This window comes from Notechis scutatus, chromosome 3 (genome assembly GCF_049901735.1).
Source record: "Notechis scutatus isolate UNSWTSFEM ecotype Mainland chromosome 3, rNotScu1.2, whole genome shotgun sequence".
Lineage (NCBI taxonomy): Eukaryota > Metazoa > Chordata > Lepidosauria > Squamata > Elapidae > Notechis > Notechis scutatus.
The window spans coordinates 58869999-58893758 of NC_142011.1; the positions used below are offsets into that span (position 1 = coordinate 58869999).

Sequence of the window (23760 nt, forward strand, 5' to 3'; positions counted from 1 at the left end):
GGAAAAGTCCTTTTGTACTCCAAAGGTTAGGATATAGTGTAGAGTTCATTACCAACATAAATAAGCAGAAGAGCTAGAATATGCCGCTGCTAATGAGTATATTTCTCAAAGAGTATATTTAGTATGAGAAAAAAAGAAAGACCTCCAAAAGACAACCAAGATATGCTATAAAATAATACTGAAGTACATTGCATTTGTGAGGAATAAAGTATGGTTGATAGCACTTTATCGCATTTGCACTTTATTGCATATCCAGTTTTGATTGCATTAGTCTTCGTTTCTTTAAATTCAGCCTCACAAAGTGCTTGAGATTTAACATTCTCTTCTTTTGATGTTCACAGTTGGTGGAAACTCTTCTCAGAGCAGTTCGCCTGGTTCCAGTGTTCCCAATTCTCCAGCTAGTTCAGGCCATATCAGGCCCAGTTCATTACATGGACTAGCCCCAAAGCTTCAACGACAGTATCGATCTCCAAGACGTAAATCAGCTGGAAACATTCCCCTTTCACCACTAGCTCATACACCTTCACCCACTCCACAATCCACATCACCTCAGCGTTCCCCTTCCCCTTTGCCAGGGCATTCAGTTGGTAGTTCAAGCATCATGCAATCTTTCCCTGTAAAGTTACATTCCTCTCCCCCTTTGGCCCGGCAGATTTCACGCCCAAAGAGTGCTGAACCACCAAGATCACCACTGTTGAAAAGAGTCCAGTCAGCTGAGAAACTGACCTCTTCTCTATCTTCCTCAGAAAAAAAGCTGCCCTCTTCACGTAAGCATAGCTTGGATATTTCCCATTCTGAATTCAAAAAGGACATGCTTCAGAGAGATCTGGGTCTCCAAAGTTGGCAAGAGTCAATAAATGAAACATCTGGAAGTAAAGTTGGGCCAGCAGAAAAAGGGACACTCCAAAAGCCTTCTTCCCGAAAACTTGGGGCCATTCGACAAGATAGGGTAGAAAGAAGAGAATCCCTACAGAAGCAGGAGGCCATTACAGAAGTAGATTCTTCTGAAGATGAAACTGATGAAGGGTCAGAAGATAGTCAAGATGGGAAAAGATTGGACAGGCCATCCTTCATTAGAGAACACCAATTTTGTAATCCTTTTACTGAGGATGTGAAGCCTTGTTCCAGATTAGAAAGCAAAGATAGCATGGAAGATGATGCTTTTCTTCCGGAGGAACCAAAAATGGGCAATGTGCAGAGTGAGGCAAATCAGCCACAACAAAAAGATGTGGAAAGGGCATTGGTGACTGGCATAAATGAGTCCCAGTCTGAAATTTGTGCAATAGCTTCCTCTACAGGAAAACCTGAGGACTTTGAACCAATACAGTTAATGTCAAAATGCAAGACAGCAACTGAATCAATACAAGGTAAGAAAGCTGTTGTTCAACAGGGCACCTGTTATAAAGATGCTGAAGATCCTAAGGAAATGCAGATTATCCAAAAAAGTACAGATGGTCTAGAGCAGATGAAGTGCCTTCCAGTAAGATGCCGACAGTTTGGTCAAGGTGACTGTTCAGAAATAGCAGGTGGCAAAAATAATACAAAGGAATCCACTTCTGAAGAAGCCACCTATCTGTTGTTTCATGACAAAATGCCTTTGTTAGCACTTTCTTCTTCTTGCACAGCTAATACAAGCTCTCTTCCATCAGTAAGCCAAATAGACTGCAAAGACGCATCTCAGAATTGGGAGTATCAATCTATGAAGGAGAACGCTAGTATTGAAAATCTGACAAATTTTGGCAAAGCTTTTGAACAAATGTCTCCTAAAGTCGAAGAACAAGTTTTGTCTTCTGTAGTGGGAATTTCAAAACACAAAAGTCACCCAAGCGATAAAAACCTAAGTTGTCCTACAGGCAGTACAACTTTTATGCTTGATGCCTCAGTTGAAAGTGGAAAAACAGTTTGTCCCACTCATTTGACAAGTGCAAGGAGTACATTAGGTGCAGTGGGATCGAACATCTCCAGCTCAAGAAAAGTTGAAAAAGATAGAAAAGATAAAAGCCTGTCCAAACAAGGCTCAAAGGAGACACTACTGGAAGATCTGAATCCAGAGTCAACCAAAATGTTCAATATAGGCGGTCTCATTAAAATTTGTGATTCTCACATTACATCAGAAAGCCCACTTTCTTGGGAGTCAGAATGTCGGATAATACCAAAAAAGTCACAGCCTGGTATGTCTGATGCTTCTGAAATTTTGGAAGAGAGATGGCAACTACCTCTACTTGAAGTTCAAGCAGATGGAAATTGGAACATGAGGATTTCTTCTGGACCAGATGATAGTTTGAGTTCAAAAAAGGAAACTGCTCCAATGCCAGGCAACATCAGTGAGGCTGGAGGTCAGTCCCAAACAAAAGACTTCCTGCGGTCAAAAGCTGAAGCTGTGAAAAAGAATATAGCAGCATCTCCATTCAGAAACAAAGACAACATTAGTTGAACTCAAATATAAATCAAGAAACCTATACATCTATTTTTTGTAGATTTGTGTTTCATATTCTCGACTTTTTCATTGCAATTCTATTTTTGTACACAGCATTTGCCATTCAATCCCTCTTTACAGGGTATCTTTAAAGCAAAATCACCCCTCCTTTTCCTTTTAATTTGGAGCATCCTGTGCATTATCTTTTGAGTGTTTTTCTTTTTTTCCTCCCCTCAAAATGTCATTTTGTTTTATTTACCATATAAGGCTGCTTGCTCGACAAGGATACATTTTGACACTAGCTCCAAGTGTTTGTCCTTATTTCCAGATTTTAATCTCATTATGTTGATAGGGATGAATAAATAACAATTTATGGATTCTTTTACAATTCTTAACGCCACTGCACGCCTTTTTTCTCACATAGTTGTTATCTTCCACAACTTTGTTAGCTTATGCAGTGGATTACTATCTTTTTTAAAAAGGGGCTCGCCTGAGTAATCTGTCAAAATAAATTTTGGGTTTTGATTCTTATCCATTTTTTTTGTTGCCTTAAAAATAGTATGATACTCCATCATTGGGGAATTTTTAATGCTAGTTGCCTTACCAATATTACCTTGCTCAGAGCAAGCAAATATTTAAAAGAGGTACAAGGTACTTCTGTTACTGTAGCTCTAAGTGTATTAGCAGCTCCCCTAGTTTTAGCAGCTCCCTAACACAGACCCTGCTGGTGACGGTGAATATCTGAGACCATCTCACCTTAACCTGTGGTTTGTGGTTGGTAGCAGAAGGAGTTAACACCCAGCAGGGAAGTTCTGATTGGATGGGAACAACTGATAGGAAGGTACTGTATTTATTGGTCAGGGAGGGGCAGAGATGAACCACTAAAAGCAAAGTAGCCTTTATAGCTTCAGTGAGTAACTATTCAGGAAAAATCTCCAGTATCATGCAAATGAACTATAGTTTAGTTGCTTAATTTACCTACATTTCCAAAATGCCTATGTTTTCTTAGAATCCTTTTGATACTTTTTGAGAGCTTGGCAACATTGTTTGGTGCTTTAAAAAAATAATATAAATAAAGACAGCTAAATATAGGGCACTGCACTGATACTATATACTCAGTAAAGCAATAGAACATTTCAAGATTATTACTTACTACCATTTAAAGGCAAAAGAAGACATTTCAACCCTCTCCCTGCAAAATACCTGTGAATTTAACCCATAGCCTTTTTTAACAGAATATATCTGTATGTGTGAACAGAGAAAATAATTTTATAGTCTGAAAGCCTACATCTGCTGAAATGATCACATGGTGTATGAAATAATTCTCAAGGGCAAACCTTGTAGTTAATTATAAGATAACTTTATTATTCTTCCATGTTGCAGATATCAACTCTTCCTGCACCATTTCTGTTTTTCAAATCAGTATTTACTTTTTAACTGGGAACATTTTACTCTTTAAACTCTATTAACTTTATCATCACATTTCAGGTATCTTGTATCCCTCCCCCCTCAATATTTAGTACCTAATTTTTTATCCTTGATTTCAGTTTTGGACCAACTTATTTTTGAACCGGTATTGTTTTAACATTAACCACTCTAAATGCATGATGTGTGCTTGAATGCGTGTAAAAGAAGAAACGCCCTCTGTATGCGGCAGTGCTATAAAAATCAATTGACTTTTTCATATATTAACTTGAAGCTTCTGAATTTCTCCAATAATATTACTCGTCATAATCTCGTGAGATATGATTGTCTGGTCTATCCTGCCACTTAGGCATATAACTAACCTTATGCACTGTCCTTCAGGCCTTTTTTTTTTTTTTATCATCCTTTGTGTTTTACAATCCTGTCACTTTGCTGCACTGCTCTCTAATAGACAAGTACATTTAAGAAAAAAGGATTGTTGCTAATATGAGCTGATGACATAGCCACTTAGAACCTGAATAATGTAAACAAACAAAATTACAATTTACACCATATTAATTTGAGGCCTGGATCATATAATGTACATTGTAGTATTAGTATTCACAAAAACAGCCAAAGGATTTGCATTTCTGTTTAGCCTATATAGGCTAGCACATGTATGTATTATCACTTAGGTATTACCTTTTTGATATGCCTTTTTTACTATAACCAGGAAACCTCTTAAAGGCTGCAGAAGTTGTTGTCTTTCACCACTACTTTTTCAGCTATGGCTCTATATTAATAACAGAGAAAAGAAAGAAAGGAAGTTCCATTTAGGCCCCATACCAGAAAGGAAGAGAGAGAGAGGAAGGGTGGGCAATTGTGACAAGATGCCACAGAGGGTAAAATTCAGCATTTAAAAGCACTTGGAAGAAGCAAGCCTGCAGCATGTGGCGTGGAATGGATGAATAGAAACTATTGAGGAAAAGAGATTATCTATTTGTGATTCAGTTAAACCATTTGGTGATGATGTGGTTGGCTAAATTTCCATGTTTTATGAATATGATTTTAATAATTCTATTTTAGGCATAGGATATATGAAATAACCATCTTAATAAACTCTTTGTCCAGTTCCTCTTGGGATATCAAAAGATCACTTTTTTTCCTCAGCCAACCTTAAAAGTTTTCATATGCAGCTGATGTATTTGATAATACTTCACAGAACCCAAGATTACCAGATTGATATTTAGTGTAAATATTAGACTTTTAGCCTTGCTAAAAACCACTTCTGGGAAAGGATGCCTAAGGTTTTGTGGTAATGGTTATGCTACAAGAACGCTCACAATACAACAGGGTACGAGGAATGACTTGTGAGTTTTTTTCCTCATTAGCACTGAATTAAGATGTGATTTGGAATTTTTTGTTTGTTATTTCCTGTGGGGGGAAGATACAGTCTTTCTCCAGTTCTGTCTTACGGGCATGAAGGATAATGCCGTACTTCTAGTAGATGATTTTAAGCTCTGTGTGTGTTTACACTGTGTGTTGATTTTGGTTGTTTTGGAGGATGTGAACTCAGTTCCATGCTGAGTTGTGTTTTCAAGCTTGAAATCTGACAAGCAGAGGGTGATGTGGAATAGAACTGTTTTAGAAACTTGAATAATTGCCACATAATATAGGTGCAATAATTTTTATCTATGTTGTACCTGCATGTTGATGTTCAAATATTCTGAAATACACTTCATTTTTTACATAAACTTGTGTTCATCTCTTGACTGAATTACTTTTCTTCAAGTATTTTCCTGTAAAACGTTGTAATAACATAACCATCACTACCTTGTGACCACTTTTGACACAATGATATTCACAGGCCAAGATTTTATCAACTGGAAAGTTACCACAATATATATACCAGTTGTGCGTAGGTGTCTCAGATTGCTTTGGCCTTAATATGAAGCCATTCATGCTAAATTTTATTTATGATTTAGAGGTAACATTTCTAAGGACAACCGCTTCTACTGTGTTTCTCACAAAATAAGGCCGGGCCTTTTTTTTTTTTTATGATCCCCGAAAAGATGGCTAGGCCGTCTTTTCGGGGGTGACTTAAATTCCCCCACACACACACCCTTGCCTAGAGCAGTCTGCGGGAAGCTACGCCTTACCACTCACCACTCCTAATGGCAAGTTTGCCGCCCCGCCCCACCTCCCTTCCCCTAAATAGGCCCAAATTTTGGGGGTGGGGCTTAATTTCACTCATGCCAATAAAATAGTGCTGGGCCTTCCTATTGGGGGGCGGCGTGTTGTCGGAGAAACACAGTATCAACAGTTGCCAAATGCCAAAACGTTTTGCCTCTTTTTCCACAACATTATGAAGCAGATACCTTGTTCTTCAAATGTTCTTAACTTAGTTAATTCTTCTCTTTGTCAATTCTTTACCATATTCTTGGTGTTGCTGCTTCATATGTTCATCCTCCCAGCTGCACAACTCATGATGGGATGAGAGAGAGCAGCTGATCATAAAGGAAAGGCAACCATTAGATGGCAGCTAAAACAAGAAAGAATAACACACATGGTATGCTGTCATTTGGTGATTGTCCAGACTTGTGCACCCATCTCTGGCAACGTGTGTTAAGCAATTTTGACACATCTTTAGTTTATTGATGCCAAAATGATGCTAGCCTATGAAATGGGCCTGTTGTTAATCATGGAATTCCGAAAACAAATATACTAATACTGCTTGGATCAGCTACAGCATTTCAAGCAATATCTGACTATTGAAAAGCCCCACTGAACGCAATGGATACGAGCTACAGGCAAAACTACATGCAAAGAGGTGTGCTGAATCAGACTAATATGCCACTAATCCAGCCTTAAACTAACACACCACCCCAAGCCTTGTGTTCCTGATAGATGGGTTGGTGGGGAGGGAGAAAGGAACTCCAACTCTCTACTTCAAATGTGATATTCCATGAAATGTGTGCATTAAAGCAATTAGCAAGCTGACAGCTTTTGCAATAGCAAATGCAAGAGCAATGGTGGAAGTTGAGAACTGCTGAGAATTGTGTTTTAAGATGAGCTGCCATACAGATCTTTTAAAGTTAAACAAACAAATAAATTGCAACTATAATACTGTACAATGCACAGACAGGGAGAAGTCCTAAGATAATTCGAATAAGAAAAACAACATGAAACCACTGGTGTTATTGCTGCTGAAAATCAGGTATCATTGGTTGTTTTAAAGAGACTTACAGGAAGGTCTTTGATAATTTTGAAGTAACAGACATATATTCTTATTTAATATGAGGTTATTTCATGTATTTTTCTAGACCTCTAAGCTGATTTGAGGACACTGTTTATTTATCTGCCACTTTCACATTTGGGGACTGGCTGATTTTGACTCACATTTACACTGTGTGGCCAGGAAAGACAGGGGGCCAGTCAGGTTTAACATGGAATATAAACAGCAGTAAGCAACCTGATGCCACAGATCTCATGAGCCCATATCAGATGGTGGTGCAGCCCCATAATCAGATACTTTATATTTAATATAATCCCGCTTTTACCCAAATTATACCTTCAAGTCTTAGAAAGGGCATGAATTGACTTGAGTTTATGTTCTTAAGATGTATGGGTAATTTGAAGATTTAATTTCTAAAACATGAATTGTCCACAGATTACGCTGGGAAGGCATTAAACAGCTGCAACCAATTCACTTTTTTGGCTGAATAGGATGAAAATTGCAGGGTAGGTTGACCATTAGAGGATCTCTATCCTGTCAGATTTTTAGCTGGGTATCTTCAAAACCTGCACCACAATAATCTTTTAAAATTATTCTGTCTATGTTAAATACTTGCCTAATATAGCCCAGATGTTAATTCTGGATACCCAGATGTTGATACTTCAAATTGCAGTAGGCCTGCCTTCCCATTTAATTTTTATGATTAAATTCTGGAAAAACGAGCAGCAAGGAGTCTTATAGTTACCAATGGTAATATCCAGGAGCACCATACTGACCATCCTTATACCAAGTACGTTCATTTTGCAAATACATGAATGATTTAAAAGCCTGCAGGAAACATGAGACGCTTAAATTTTCCCTAGGACCAAGTATTTTTGAGCAGCCTTTGACATATAATACCAAAAACCTCAATCTGGGAGACATTATGCAGATGGCAAACACAGATAGTCCTCAATTTAACATTGCCACACTTGGCCAATAAAGAATTCTATTTGTTCAACAATCATTTGAACTTAAGGCACTGCTAAAAATTGTGACATATGACTGGTCTTTGCACTTGTGATTATTGCAGTGCATGCGATCAAAATTCAGGCAGTTTGGCAACCAGCTTGTATTTATGATGGTTGCAGTGTTCTGGGTCACGTGATCACCTGTAAGCTCTTTGGGGGTTTCTGATAAGGAAAATCCACAGGGGAAAGCCAGATTTGCTTAATGGCCATGCAATTCACTGGATGAGAGTTCATTTAATGAATGCAACAAAAAGGTGCTAAAAATAGCATCTTTAAAAAAAGATATTCTTTTGTTTTTAAAATATTTTATTATAAAATAAACAGCAATTTCTTAAAAAATATAATTTTACAAGGTATTTTAAATATATATTATACACACACACATGATGTATTTGAATAATTGCTATCTAGCAATTATTCAAATTCATCCTAAATTTCTCATACATTTAATTCACTTTCAACCTATTATTCTTTTAATAATATTTTATTATTAATTATATAAATTAATTAATTAAACAAAATTAATACTTTGTAGAAATCCCATCATTCATTATATTTATCTATACAAAGTCTACATCTATAGGCAATCCACCACAGTTGACAAGCACAATCAGGTCCTCAATCCACTGAGTGAAAGGGAGCATACATTTATCTTTCTAATGTGGCAATATCAGTCCTAAGGGTACAGAAAATCCATTTATGTTGTCCACTTGTTGAATTCCAAGTACTAGATTTGTACTACAATACTCCTTTACTTTTGGAAGAAAGTAATGAAATAATATAATCATATTATTTTGAATTACCTATCTAGTACTTGGAAATCAGGTATGATTCAATTAGCGACCACATTGCTTAAAGATGGAAGTTCTGGTCTCAATTGTGGTAAATCAAGGACTACTGTATGAAGTAAGTGCACTACGAAGAATGCCCTGGTCATGTGCCTAAACTTCATGACTAACTTGAAGTTAGAATGGCTTTAATGGATAGATTCTTGCGTGGACATTTTCCAGACATCAGAACTAATGCAAGAGACTAATGTGAATTTGCAAGATCTCTGCCATCTTTATGTGCTGTTATAGGTACGATTGTAATTCTGAAAAATAACCTGCAATCAAATCATTAATTGTAATAAAAGGAACAATTCTCTATCCTTGCAGAAGGGGGCAGCATTGCCTCATGGAAGTAAGAGCTAACACTACCAGATTTAAAACCAGGGCCATTTCATTTATTAGGCCTAACCAAAATGCCACCAAAAAAAAAAAAAGTGTTCAGACTTAAAGAGTTTTGCAGAACTTGATTGGTCCAGGAACAAAAAGCATGTATTGGTTCAGTCCTCCTAAAAAAAAAAAGAGTTATTTTAACCTGCATCATCTGAATTTTCAACCACCTGAAGAAACATGCAAACTCTGGAAATCCAGGAAAATCTGGAACATACAAGAGTGAAGAAATCTTTTTAAGAAGTAGTTTATATATGAATTACTATATCATATAGCCACATGCAAGACTGAGATTTCTTGGAAATATTATCCTTTTGCTAGGGAGATACACTGAAGAATACCAGAAAGAAAATAAGACTAAGGGGGGAAATGTAAGAAAGATTTTTAACCCCTGACATTTTGAGGTCTACTTTCCACTACTTTGTCATTTTGTGTGCAATGGTTCATACTGGAAGGAATGCAATCTTAAGAGAGAAGAAAAGTTGCCAACACCCTATTTTATGTGTAGGCTAACATAAATTGGAATAGAAATATAGACTTATATACCGCTTCACAGTGCTTTACAGCCCTCTCTAAGCGGTTTACAGAGTCAGCATATTGTCCCCAACAAGCTGGGCCCTCATTTTACTGACTTCGGAAGGATGAAAAGTTGAGTTAAACTTGAGCCAGTTGAGGATCGAACTCCTGGCAGTGAGCTGAATTAGTCTGCAGTACAGCATTCTAACCATGGTGCCACAACAGCTCCTAATCATAAGCAGATAGCCATTCTTATTTTTAGAAACATAGTTCCCACAAATAATTAAGAAATCAATTCTTCTATTTCTCTCTCTTACTTGAAACATCTTATTTTAAATTATCTGGTTCTCCAGTGGGGATTTTTGTAAATGCAGGTAGTCCTCAACTTACAACAGTTTGTTTAGTGACCATTCAAAGTTACAATGGCACTGAAAAAAGGGACATGATTATTTTTCACACTTACAACTGTTGAAGCATCCCCATGGTCACATGATCAAAATTCAGATACTTGGCAACTGGTTCATATCGATGACAGTTGCAGTGTCCTGAGGTCATGTGATTAGCTTCTGCTACCTTCTGACAAGCAAAGGCAATAGAGAATCCAGATTCACTTAACAAGTGCAGTAATTCACTTAACAACTGTGGCAAGAAATATAATAAAATGGGGCAAAACTCAATAAATGTCTCATTTAGCAACAAATTTTGATTCCATTGTCATAAGTCGAGGACTTCCTGCATTTCAGAATACTCTGACTTCCAATTTGAAGTCATTTTTGTGCTCCATTTTGAATGCATGGTATTAAAACAACTTCAGCCATGGAAAAAGCATCAAAATACCATAATTACAAGTTATTTCATCAAAAAGTTTAGTGGTTAAAATACTGGCCTAAAAACATGAGACTACAAGTTCTAATCCCACTTTAGGCATGTAAGTCAACTAGATGATGTTGGGTCTGTCACTCTCTCTCTTTCACCCTAACCTACCTCACAGGATGGTTGTTGTAAGGAAAGTAGAAGAAGGAAGGAATATTCGATGACTTGAGTTACTTATAAACAATAATAAAGGCAGGATAAAAAATAAATAATATGGACAAGGTTGGTTCTTCTTAATAGGATTTATTTACTTCATCGTGGGGAATTAGTTCTATCACATCAGTAATCTTAATTTCATCATTTCTTCATTTAAGATAACTGTCCATATATTTCTCATACAACCTATTCAGATTGAATAAACTTCAGCCACAGATTTATTTATTTTTTTGCAGAAGACTTAATTTTGACATGCAAGTCAGACAATAAATTTTAAAAGGTGACTGTCTTCCAATAGTGAATTTAAGAAAGAATCTACTGACAAATTTAACCAATTTGTTAACCAACGACTTCACTAGAATTATGGGAAACTATAGGAGAGAAGGCAAAAAGTAGAACCACAACTTGACATAGGGAATTCTCTTATGTCATGTCCTCTGTGATAATACCTAGAATGACCAGACTTGCATTATATACATCTTTTTCCTAATTCTAACCCAAGCATGATAACTAAATTCTGTGTTATGGCAATTAAAACATGCTATCATATATCATAACCTTGATTTTTGCATTATTCTATATTTTGTGTTTTAATCCGAATCAATGAGTGTAGTAGTGCCTGAAGCTCTAAGGAGCAACTCCAATGTTGGTTAATATATTGGATTTGATAAAGCAAGAGGTCATGTCCGGGTGAGACAAGTTTTTATGTTCTACTGTACTTCAGGAAGCTTTACCATTAGCTGCTAGACTTAATTTATATATCCAGCCTTTCCCCCATGTATTGACACTTCTCTGCTTGCTCTGATTTAGCCTTGCACTATTTTCTTCCACCTCAAGTTCAGACCACGAGATTGTAGAATGTATCACCATGTTCTCTCCCTATCCCCAGGATCACCTGCTGCAGTGATGAAGCCGTCATGGTTGAAACCAGGGATGGGATCCTACCGGCATAACAACCAGTTCAGTGAGCACGTGCTTTGTGTGCATGTGGGCCACACGCTCATTGCGTGTGCGTGTACACTGTTTACAAATCACCAGCTCCTGCAAGCATTCACCTTCTCCTGTTGACGAGCGGCACTCAGCTGTGCCGTGCAAAGCAGCCGAGGTGGAAAAAGCAGGGAACAAAGCACAGTTTAGAGCCCAGGCGGGCGGGTGGGCCAAACAGAAGATCAGAAGATTGTCACAGCAAAGCGGTTTGGTCTCAGCTGCTCTTCGGAGCTACCGGTTCTATAGAACCAGGCCAAACCAGTAGAATCCCACCCCTGATTGAAACTCTGGGTCCAGCCAACTTGCAGTAGAGTTTGAAGTGACCCTTAATGGCACAGGGGATTGGTGGTTGTACCTGAGGTATAGGGTTAGGCTCTACCACTTGGACTCCTCCCGCCTTCCCCATCTTCTCTTCACTTGCTTCTCTGCAACAGAGGCAAGAATGGTGCCTCTTCTGCAGTCTTTCTGTGAAGCAAAACACTGATAGCAAAAACCCTATGCAGCAACTGGCATCAGGAGACCTTTCTCATTCCTCCTTTCTCCTTGCTGGCAATCTGCAGACAGAACCCTCTTCTGTTTCATTGCCAAAGCCCCGGGGTTGACCATGACATCAAAACCTCTGTCCTCATCCCATTCTACTGGCTCTCCTCCAGAAGAGTTCTTGAGGGCGGACATGTTGAAGCACCCTGAGGGAGAAAAGATGGCTACAACCCTAATGCAGAATGTTTCACTCTTGGGTGGGGGAAGATATAGCTGGTGGTGTTGCCGTGCTGCATTTGGACCTTCAGTTTCTACAAGTTTAGAAAAGCAATTACAAATGCAATCAGATTAATAATTAACATGAAAATTCACCCCCCCTCCACCTCTCTTCCAAACCACCAGTTGAAGCATGTTTTAGAAACAAATGATTGAAAGAAAACCAGCTTTTATTCCCAAGAGGCCAGGAAGTGTTCTGCCTCCTCATTTTTCTTTTTCTTAGTTGCTACATTTAAAAATAAAAAAAGTAAAAGGCAAAATATTCTAAATAATCATGCATATATTGGCTCCTCACATTGTGAAATGAAAGATTTTTGCCTTTAGGCAGAGATTTATAATGAGATGGATAACACACAGGGGGCAAAATCCCATGGTGCAACTTATTTTCATAGCTTTCATTTATTTCTCCTGTAAGTGATTAATTTTTTAAGCAGAAGGGAAAAAAGGAATGGCTGGGGTCTCTTAGTGATGGATCCAACCTATGCTTAATTGGAGAGAGTAACAGATGTAAATGCTTCAGGGAGGTGAAGAGGAATCTGTGGGCCAAAGAAGCGGGAACAAAGTTTAGCAACTCCTTTCTTAGAAACAGAATTTCTGCAAAGTGGAATAAATGTTGGATTCAGCAAATAAACAAGTCACACTTCCCCCTCTTATTTCCTGTCAAAGAAGTAGCTCATACATCTTGCATAGGGTTACCAGTTATCTGAACAGATAAGGGAGAATGCAGACAATTGAAAAGTAGGACAAATGGGGAGGGGAGAAGCATGACACGCTAACTGTTTAATTTTCTTGGCTTCTGTGACAAAAATTACAGCAAAAACTGTAAAAGGCCTACAGGTATATGAAATCACTTTTTTTTAAGTATCAGAAAGATTGGTTTTTCAATCAAAAGGTTTTTTGTTTTTTTTTACACATCTTCATTTTCAAGAACATGGTAAAGGTTCCCCCTGTCCAGTCATGTCTGACTCTAGGGGGCGCTGTTCATCTCCATTTCTTAACTGAGGAAGCCAGCATTGTCTGAAGACACATCCATGGTCATGTGGCCAGCATGACTATACATCAAAGTGCACGGAAAGCTGTTACCACTTAAGTGGTACCTATTTATCTACTTGAATTTGCATGCTTTTGAACTGCTAGGGTGGCAGGAGCTAAAGCGAGCAACGGGAGCTCACTTTGTTGTGTAATGCTTGGGTTTTGAACCTGGGTTATAAGCTTTCCAGCTGACAAGCTCAGCGTCTTTATTTGTTGAGCCATCGCACCCCATAAGTGACAAGATAGAATCAACAATGTGCTTTTCAAATTTCACCATAGAAACGTATGATGAGACATGTGTTCTATAGACTACAATGTACATAGATTTGAAAGGGTTGGCTTGCTAGAATCAAGAAATAAATATCATAAATCTAGGTTGTCAATGCTGTCAATGGATGAAGGAAGGAAAGAAAGGACCAGACAATGTATTAAGTTGCAATACCCGAAACTTGAATTCCTTGTTTTGTGAAAACAGCCCAAAAACAAAACAAAAAACATATTTAGCTGGTTGTCTACTAAGACTCCAATATTCCTCTCACAATTACTGCTATTTCACCCAGTCTATATGTGTACTTTTGCTTTTTCTTGCCTAAGTGATGGCAGAGTCCTCAGCTGTGGTCTCCTTTCCATTATCCTTTTGATAACAGCAGGATGCCATTCACATCATTCCAAGATTCTTATTCTAAATGGAATGAAGGGAAAGTTAAGTGATGGGTCCCAAGTGATAGCTTAGGAAGTGAGTTTCCATGAGTTCTGAATCACAGACAGAAGGTGTGAGGACAGCAGTCAAACACTATTGATTTTCTCCAACTCTATCCATGTTGCTCTATAACTGCCTGATTTGGTATTGCAACCAAACAAGACAAACACAAACTTCAACGAATAGATAGAACTGCAGAAAAAACAATTGCTATCAACCTGCCTTCCACTGAGCACGAGCTAGAAAGAGGGCTGTGAAAATATCTACAGAACCTCCTCACATCTTAGACATAAACTGCTTCAATTTCAACCCTGTTAGGAATAACATAGGTTACCTAACGTAGTTTGGGTAAAAATAATATATATAAACTATGATAGTGAATTTAAGTGTGTGTCACTTTAACTGCAAAGCATGTAATTTTGGGTGCGGCTGTAAATCGCCATAAGAGGGAGCAAGAGAACTTGACTGTATTGCTGGCTTACTGGATTGCTTGCTGACGATGATGGATTGATAACTGCGTGTTCTCTGCTGTTGCTGAAGGAAGAAAAAGAGGTTTTACTTCTTCATATCTCTAACTGCGAAGAGATATATTAATGGACTGATATTTGTAAGTTTACTGACCTCTTTTTCGACACTGGACTTTGCAACTGATTAATCCCAGGACGGACTGAACTAGTGTATGATATATGGACTGTTTGACTATGCTATAAATCTTACTGGAATAAACTATTTAACTAGCACATTGTATCTGTTTTACTGAGTGTAAACTACAACAACGTTTATCTCACATATTTGCCTGCCTGCCTGACTGCCGTGCAGGTTCTGCTAGGGTATATATCCCTAACAAACCCTCAACATGATGCTATAGGGCATTGCACACCAGAACATTAGACACAAAGACAGTTTTCCCCCTGATGCCATCACTTTGCTAAACAACTAATTCCCACAACATTGTCAAACTATCTAGTAAGGCAATATTACTATTATTCTTCTCATCTTTCCTATTATCTTCTTATGACTATAACTTTATTGCTTGTATCTTATTATTTATATTGTTTTATTTAGTATCCTAGTATAATTTATGTTGATTGCTTATTAGTATCCTATGACTATCACTATTGTATCTTATGAATTATGATGAATGTATTTTTATAATGACTATGATCATTATGATCATCATGATTTATCACTTTTTGCTTGTACGTATACTGAGAGTTTATGCACCGGAGACAAATTTCTTGTGTGTCCAATCACACTTGGCCAATGCATAATTCTATTCTAAAATGTAGTCGTGCTACATGGCTAGCATGAAATGCAGTGCAGTATTCAGTGATTAGACCGAGTTTTGCAAGTGGTGTCTTCCAGATGCATAGAACAGCAGCCCCTGGAATTCTGGGGGTTGGCATAGAATCCATTTGGAGAGCACCAGGTTATTATATTCTTCCCATCATTATGGATTTCAACTGGCTATCTGGGGCAGGGGAGTGTTAGCAAGAAAAATTTGACACTGCTGTGAAAGAAGTAGGAGATTTCGTGTCTATGGAGATTCTCAGTCATCCATGTTATGGTTGTTCCAAAAATGCTTTTTCAAAAGGTAACTGGACTTTATTTTTTCCTTGAAGATATTTTGCTTCTCATCCAAGAAGCTTTTTGGATGAAAAGTGAAACTTCTTCAAGGAAAAAACAAAGTCCAGTTACCTTTTGAAAAAGCACTTTTGGGACAAGCAGGAGATTCCTTTCTTGGGGATCAAAAGCCAGGCATAGAAGCTATATTGGGGCATAACTTGGCTAAATTAAAAATTCAGACCAGCTTTTAAACTGTGATAGTTGAATGATTCCTTTCTAAAACTAAACTAAAACTAAAAAAGACATATAAATATGCCTTTTTTAAAAAATCAGAACTTCTGTTCTTTCTTCTGAAAACAATGCTTCCCAAACTTTAGGAATCTTGGGAGTTGTAGACTACAAATCTGAAAGTTACCAAGGTTGGGAAACATGATCTTAAAGAATAGCCTATGTGAATTCATTGGAATTAGTGACAAAATGGTAGAGATTCTGCATGTTTCCAGAGACACTTTTTACTTATATTAATCATGGCCCAGAGCAAAGATCTGGCAGTCAACTAATAATGGTACAAGGCACATTGGAGATCTGATTCAAATTACACCCTGTTGGTGGAAACATTAAAAACAGTAGATGACACAGCATTTACTAATCCATTATTCAGTGAAAAGAAACTTACAGTTGACAACTGTATTGATTCATTGCATTCCCACCCTTTTCCAAAAGGTGCCCATTTTTTAAAGTTATCACAAATATAAAGTTTCATTAACTTTGTTTACAGCAGGGGTCTTCAAACTCAACAGGGGTCTTCAAACTCGACAGCTTTAAGACTTGTGGACTTCAACTCCCAAAATTCCTCCTCCAGTCATGTTAGGTCAGGAATTCCGGGAGCTGAAGTCCACAAGTCTTAAACATGCCAAGTTTGAAGACCCTTGATTTACAGCATACACAGAAAGGTTTTTTTAAAGGTCTTTAACCCAAATCGCTGGTCTTTCACCAACAGGCAGATATATTATTTGTTCTTTTAACTCAGGCAGTCTTGCTTTGCAGCTGGGTTTAACGGATTGATAAATTCCAGCACAATATAGTAATCAAATGACTGTGTCTTCTTCTAAAACCACACTTTAGTGCAAGACGGCAGCACTAGCCAGCTTCTGCTGGGAAAGGAGAAAGTTGACCAAGACTTTGACCTCTTTGCTGACCTCCCTAGCTTTGTTGGGTTTATTATATTTCGTTTTTACTATTTTTGAGAGCCTGCAAATGTGACAGCAGAAATGATATCTTCAAGGTCTAAATTATCCATCAAAGGAATGGGTGACAAAAGTGTGTGTGTGTATTCTTTCCAAATTGTAGTTTGAAAAGGAGAGGGAAAGTTGTTACAAATTGCTCAAATCATTAGAGGGGAAGAGGACATAGAACAGTGGTGTCAAACTGGTGGCCCACCGGCAGGATGCATCATGCTCAGGCCACACCCACCCAAGCTCCACAAATGGGAAAAATGTCATGAAACGTCATATGACGGCAACATGACACTGTGAGTTTGACCCCCGTGACATAGAACCTCTGCTGAGTGTCCACTCTCTTCTGTCTATATTTAAATAAAGAAAATACTACGGATATTTTATTTTTCCATTGCATTCATTCAAAATAAATTATTCTCAGTAATATCACCCGCAGTCCTTCATAGGGTAGCAAGCAGTCGTGTAACAACGGTTTTGGCCAAATTTAGATGGAACAAAAAATAAAAAAACCCTAAGCACCGGGATCAAATCCTTCACTCGCACCATAAGGCAAAAGTACATATAGGATGTATGACTCATTTAAGATGATGACAAGTATGTTATAACTGTCCTTTTGTAAAACTTATCATTTAAATCACAAAAGAGGCCTTGGCTAAACCATACATAGCACTGTGCCAGTTCTGAAGAGCTTTTGACCCTCTTCCTCAATGTCTTCTCTTTCCATGAAGAATGTGAGGCGTCTGGAGTTCAGCAGCATACTCAGCGCCTGCAGCAGCTGATAAACAAGATGGCCAGATGTGGAACTTATTTGAAACAATATATGATGCCCTGCCTCTTTTCAAAGCTCTGCTCCTTTTATCGAACATCGCTGGCTGGTGTAGTTTTTCTCTCTGCCGCAAGACAATTTTCAAATCTCAGCCAGCTTCTGTTGGGGAAGGAGGGAGGTGACGAAGACTGTTGACCTATCTCTGAACGGCCTAACATTTCCGGCCCATCTCTTTACTGCAAGGGTCCTCAAACTTGCCAACTTTAAGACTTGTTGTGATGACCAGGGGCATGGCACAAAAGCAACAAAGTCACAAAAGTAGGTAAAGTTCCTTTGATACCTCCAACTTGTCCCCCAATGTCCAGTTATCATCGGCTGGAGAAAAAACTCTCCCAAGAACAGTTGTTAAAGGGAAGAAATGCAGTCCGAACCCAAAGTACATAAAAATTATAAATAAAGACCAACACAAACCATGCTGCAGCAATTAACAAGACAGGGCAGGATAAGGAATTGCAGACTTCAAAAGATAATGAAACACACACAGTTGGGATGACGCCAGAACCTAGATAAGACTTGACAAACAAAGATAATGCACGCTTTGCTTCCAGCAAGGTGCTGTGTGCAAACACCCCTTTAAAATCCTGTTTTCCAAGCTGCAGCTAATGAATTGGATCAGGGCCCTTTGCTCCCCCATAATCCACATAATTCACGTTGCTCCCTTCTCTGTTCCTCCCTGCGTGCCCTAGGATGAAGAGGGGGTGGGCCTGGGTCTTCCTCTGAATGCCCAGCCGGACTATGCCCTTCCCCAGTTTCCTTCACAGCCACTGGAGCCACACTCCCACTCCCTGTCAGCTGCTCAATCTCCCCCTTCGAATCAGATTCCAACAGGGGCATGACACTTGTGGACTTCAACTCTTAGAATTCTCCAGCATAGTTGGCTGGAGAATTCTGGGAGTTGAAGCCCACAAGTCTTAAAGTTGCCAAGTTTGGAGACCTCTGCTTTACTGCCATTTGTGGCAAAGAGTCGGGCAGCTCCAGTTTCCTCACATCCCACAGAAAGAGCCCACCCTTCCTTTACTTCTTTCACTTTCTGTTTGCTCTACTTATACTTGCCAAATGTTACAGTACAGGGTGGGTGGGGGGGAATCCCCATGGTGGGTGGCTATGTGTATGTTTTTTGGCATCCCAGGGCTGCTGAGAAAGAGCTGACTGGCAGAAACTTTTGAAATACAGGAATCATGGAAGCTCTCTCTCTGGACCCTTGGCCTTTTAGTTTGAGTAAGGGGACTCCTTTTCAGTACTTCACCTGGCAGCATTTCACGGTACCGAAAACAGTCGATTTCGTGGGAAATCCATTATACAGTAAAGCAAGGGGGCTCAATCTATAGAAAGTGTTGACTTGGGCAGCTCCTTTGAAAAATGCAGGGGAAGTTCCAAACATTCTTTCATTGGGCTCTGTGCTGTTATTTACGCAAGAGTAAGACTTACTGAAATCCCTGGGACTTTCTTTTGAGCAGACACATGCACACTGCTCTTCTGGTAGGTGCCTTCACGATTCTTCTTTGGTTTTTGTTACACCTACTGCCATTAAACAGATTTTTTCCCCCAATGTTCCACTAACACCCCATAAATCTACTGCAGGGAAACAAACCTCCAGTCCAATTCGCAGGATTATGTGAAGACTTTCTGTGAAGAGAACTGTTTGTCTCTTTTTGGCTAGCAAGTGGCCAGTATAACAGAGGTAGATCTTGACTTACAATATTCTAACCCTATTAATACCCTAACCCTAACCTCAGCAAAAAGGTTGTCAGAATGACTCTCTTAACGACCACCTCGCTTAGCAACAAAAATTCCCAATGGTGGGAATTTTTATCCGATTTGTACTTGTATGTCGAAGACCATCTGTATTGAATTCAGACCATAATATTGAGTTCCAACTAAGAAGTTCTGAAAAGAACCTTGAAGGAATCAATTTTACTTTAAAAAAAAAACTATTGGGGCATTATTGAACTATTGTGTATGCAGCCACGTTATTAACAGAGAACAGATCATCAGAGTTGGAAGGAACCTTGTAGGTCATCTAGCCCTACACCCTGCCCAAGTGGGTGACCCTACACCATTTCTGACAGATGGGAGTCCAATCTCTTCTTAAAAGTCTCAAGTGATGATGCTCCCACAATTTCCGAGGGAAAGCTGTTCCATTGGTTGATTGTTCTCACTGTCAGAAAGTTTCTCCTTATTTCCAGGTTAAATCTCTTCTTGTTCAATTTCCATCCATTATTCCTTGTCTGGCCTACAGGTGCTTTAGAAAATAGCTTTACCCCTCCTCTCTGTGGCAGCCCCTCAAATATTGGAAGACTGCTATCATGTCTCCCCTGGTCCTTCTCTTCGCTAGACTAGCCATGCCCAGTTCCTGTAACTGTTCTTCATATGTTTTAGTCTCCAGTCCCCTAATCATCCTGGTTGCTCTTCTCTGTACTTTTACTAGAGTCTCAACATCATTTTCATAGTGTGATGACCAAAACTGGATGCAGTACTTTAGGTGTGGTCTTACTTACTAAAGAAAGGATTATTACTATAGGTCTCCAACTGTTCTGAAACAAACTTTTTGATTTAAGATTGTTTCATGTTTTGTGTCTGTTGGATTATTTTGTGTATGTGTGTGTGTATGTGTGTGTGTATGTGTGTGTGTGTGTGTGTGTGTGTGTGTGTGTGAAAAACAAGCTTATTGTAAAGAAATTTGGAAGCAGAAGTTCATTTCAGCATTTGTAAGCTCGAAGCAAAATTTCTTCCATATGTGCAAAGTGCTGATGGCGACATATTTGTTCTCCAGAATAGCTTGATATCTTGATCATAGCTGACAAATATCTAGGATCATAGCTGCTAAATAGATCCTGTGCTATGACTATAGTTTCATGAACCTGCTGGCTTTTTATGATTCCAAGGAAAATATACAGTATTATGAATAGCCATCATCTCCTATGAATTACATCTATGTTTCTGTAACAAATACAATTTTTTTTAGGAGAACAATAATGAAAAGACACTGTTAACACACTGTTTGGCACACATATACCGGCAAATGACAGGATGGCATGGTGAGATTGCTGGAACTGAACTAAAAACCACTATGATGGAAAGCAAAAATTTCCATAGATGGTATCTGAAATCCACAAATAGACTAACAAGGATCAAACTCCATGATTTAATGAAGAGTCATAGCTCTCTTACATAATACACAGCCACCATATACAGTTGTGGACAGTTGCTCAGTGTTTAGATTAGAGTAGCAAACAATGGTCAAACTAGTAATTTTTTTCCTCTTCTGGGCTAGTATTATGACTTTTTCTTTGCCTAATATTAAGAGTCTTGTTTGGCATACGGATCGATCTTATTATATAAAATGTACTTAGCTATTCATGTTGACAAGGCAGATAATTCGGTGATATTAATATAAATGAGATGTCTCCTTTATGCAACACTTCATTAAAATATTTGTTTAAAATGTTAAATAGTCAGACTTTGCATTTAACAATTAAATTAGGGAACATTTGTTGTGACTCTTCAGGTGAAAGGCAAACAATATTAGATTTTGTCATTATAAAGGAAAAATAGAAGGTTCAAAGCTGTAGGTAATATTCTGAACACTTCACTGATATGTTTCCATTTCTGATATGTCCAAGATCAGTCATGTGTTTTAGCATTATTAGGCAACCTCAAACAGCCACATATTTTCTTCTACTACTCAGTCCTTTAGGAGTTGTTTTTTGTCATTAAAATAAAATACAATACTCTCACATTGATACAGTTCAATATTCTGTTGAAACATAAACTATAATTTACAGTAACGGTTTATACAAAGCATTAAAGCAAAAGAAGTTAAGTGAAATGTACCCTCTGTGCTGACTATTATTTTTTTTCCAGATGGGCACCCAATAATTTAGATGCATTTCAGTTAATTTGACATTGTAATCAAACTGGAAGCATTGGTTCCTATATTCAGTATAAGCCAGGTTCTTAAATCAATTGCAAACCATAGTCCAGGTGGTTTTAAACCTCTAACTTTAATTTCCTCCTTTTGTTTTAATGAAGGGGAAAACTGAAGGATACCCTGAGTTGATTCTAGAATGTTCCATTTTCATAGCAACTTTGAAATGGCTGCCTCTTCTGAGTGGAGTTTGACTACTCATGGCCATATCTTTGCATACCCTAGGATGAAGAGGGGGTGGCCCTGGATCTTCCTCTGAATGCCCAGCCAGACTGTGCCCTTCCCTCATTTCTTCCACAGCCACCGGAGCCACACTCCCACTCCCTGTCAGCTGCTCAAACTCCCCCTCAGAATCAGACTCCAACAAGGGCATGAAAGCTTTGATCCAGTAAGGTCATTTAGTGAACTCACATTCAGCTTTGCTCTAGCTTTGATCCAGCTTTGATCCAGATGCTTTGTGCATGCAGTGCTGTGCAATATGGTTTCTCCCAATAACTTTGACTTTTGAAAGTTTGATTTTGAGGCCACCTACAGCTCCCTTTTTTCTCTTAACATTTAAAAGAGAGGGGATGACAACTGTGTGTGTGACATGGAAATTAGAATTTCTAAGAATGTGTTGATTCAAATAGTTATAACCTATGGTATGGCTTTATGCTAGACGAAAACCTCTAGCCACTAAATTTAAGGGGCCTTTGCCAGTCCGTGGGATTAAAAAAATGTACTGAAACAGTCTTGGAAACATAAATAATAGATGGATTTCACAGGAAAGAGGCGTATCTTTGGCAGGATGCAGGAGACTCTGTAGATGCAACAGCCCTGCCTTCTGTCTTCCAAGAATCTCTCAAAAAATTCCAGTCCCTGTGGATTATAACCAATACTGAACATCTGAAGCTAATTCATTACTGAGCCGAACCAATTGCTCTATTTAAACTCCTTATTGATTTATCTTTTCCTCACATTTTCAGACACATATGGCTTTCACACAATTTCAAAAAAAGCATCCTATTGACTACTAGCAAATGTTAAACGTGTCAATATTAGTGTGGCCAAGACTGCATTTTCCACACTCAAAAACCTACCAATCAACAAAACAACTAACTGACCTATAAAATAAAAATGGGGAAATTCCAATGAAAACAACCCAATGAAAACAGTAGAATGCTAACTGATTTGAAGGATGTAAATTAAAAATTAAGGCTATCTAAAGATTTGAAGAGGTAGCTTGTTTTAAGAATATTTGATTGAACCAGCCCTTCTTAGCAGTCTTCAAAGTAAATCTCTGGTGTAATTCAGGGGATTAAATTAAGTCACATACCCTGGAATCATGGTGAAGAGATTGAAGGACTATGGAAGAATCAATGGCCTTACTAGTTCATTTAGACTCTGTAGCGTCTCAAAAATTAGTGTAGTTTTGGTTCCCTGGACAAAGTTGAGGGAGAGAATTAAGTGGTAGGGTGGATTCTCTTATATATATGGAGCTGGACAGTAAACCATGACTTTTACTCAGGAAAAACAAGTGGTCAGAAGATGACTCCTTTCAGCTTTTAAAAAGCTGGCGAAGCTTTTAAGTGAAAGCATTTTTTACATTTTTTTGCATAGATTTTGAACTATTTGATAAACCGTTGCTGGAAATTTTGGAGATGTTCTTTTCTAAACCCCTCCTTCTGCTTTAAAAGATAGGGAAATACATTTTAAAAAGCATATATTATTCCAGTGAAACTCTTGAAGCTACTCTGCCAAAAGTCTTGTTGTCTGGAGATCAGAACAGATCAAGATCTGATCAAGATCAAGAACAAGAATGATCAAGATCATTCGACAGCGCAGCAAGTTGTTACTGGACCACTTTCTCTCCCCAATCCCTCCCAGTAAAAATGATTCTTGATAGTGCTAAACTTCAGAC

The 23760-nt window shown here is 38.4% G+C and overlaps 1 protein-coding gene across 11 annotated transcripts in view; it reads left to right on the forward strand.

Annotated features, from left to right (window-relative positions):
* Positions 1 to 5574, forward strand: part of MAST2 (microtubule associated serine/threonine kinase 2) — a 136871-nt gene extending 131297 nt beyond the window's left edge. For 10 of the 11 annotated variants that reach the window (XM_026665789.2, XM_026665791.2, XM_087960192.1 and 7 more), the window contains one exon: positions 342 to 5574. In XM_026665789.2, the coding sequence (XP_026521574.1) occupies positions 342 to 2434 (2093 nt within the window). In that variant the 3' untranslated portion in view covers positions 2435 to 5574. The remainder of the gene's footprint in view (positions 1 to 341) is intronic. The other variant, XM_087960200.1, reaches the window with a different exon arrangement.
* Positions 5575 to 23760: the final 18186 nt, after the last annotated feature.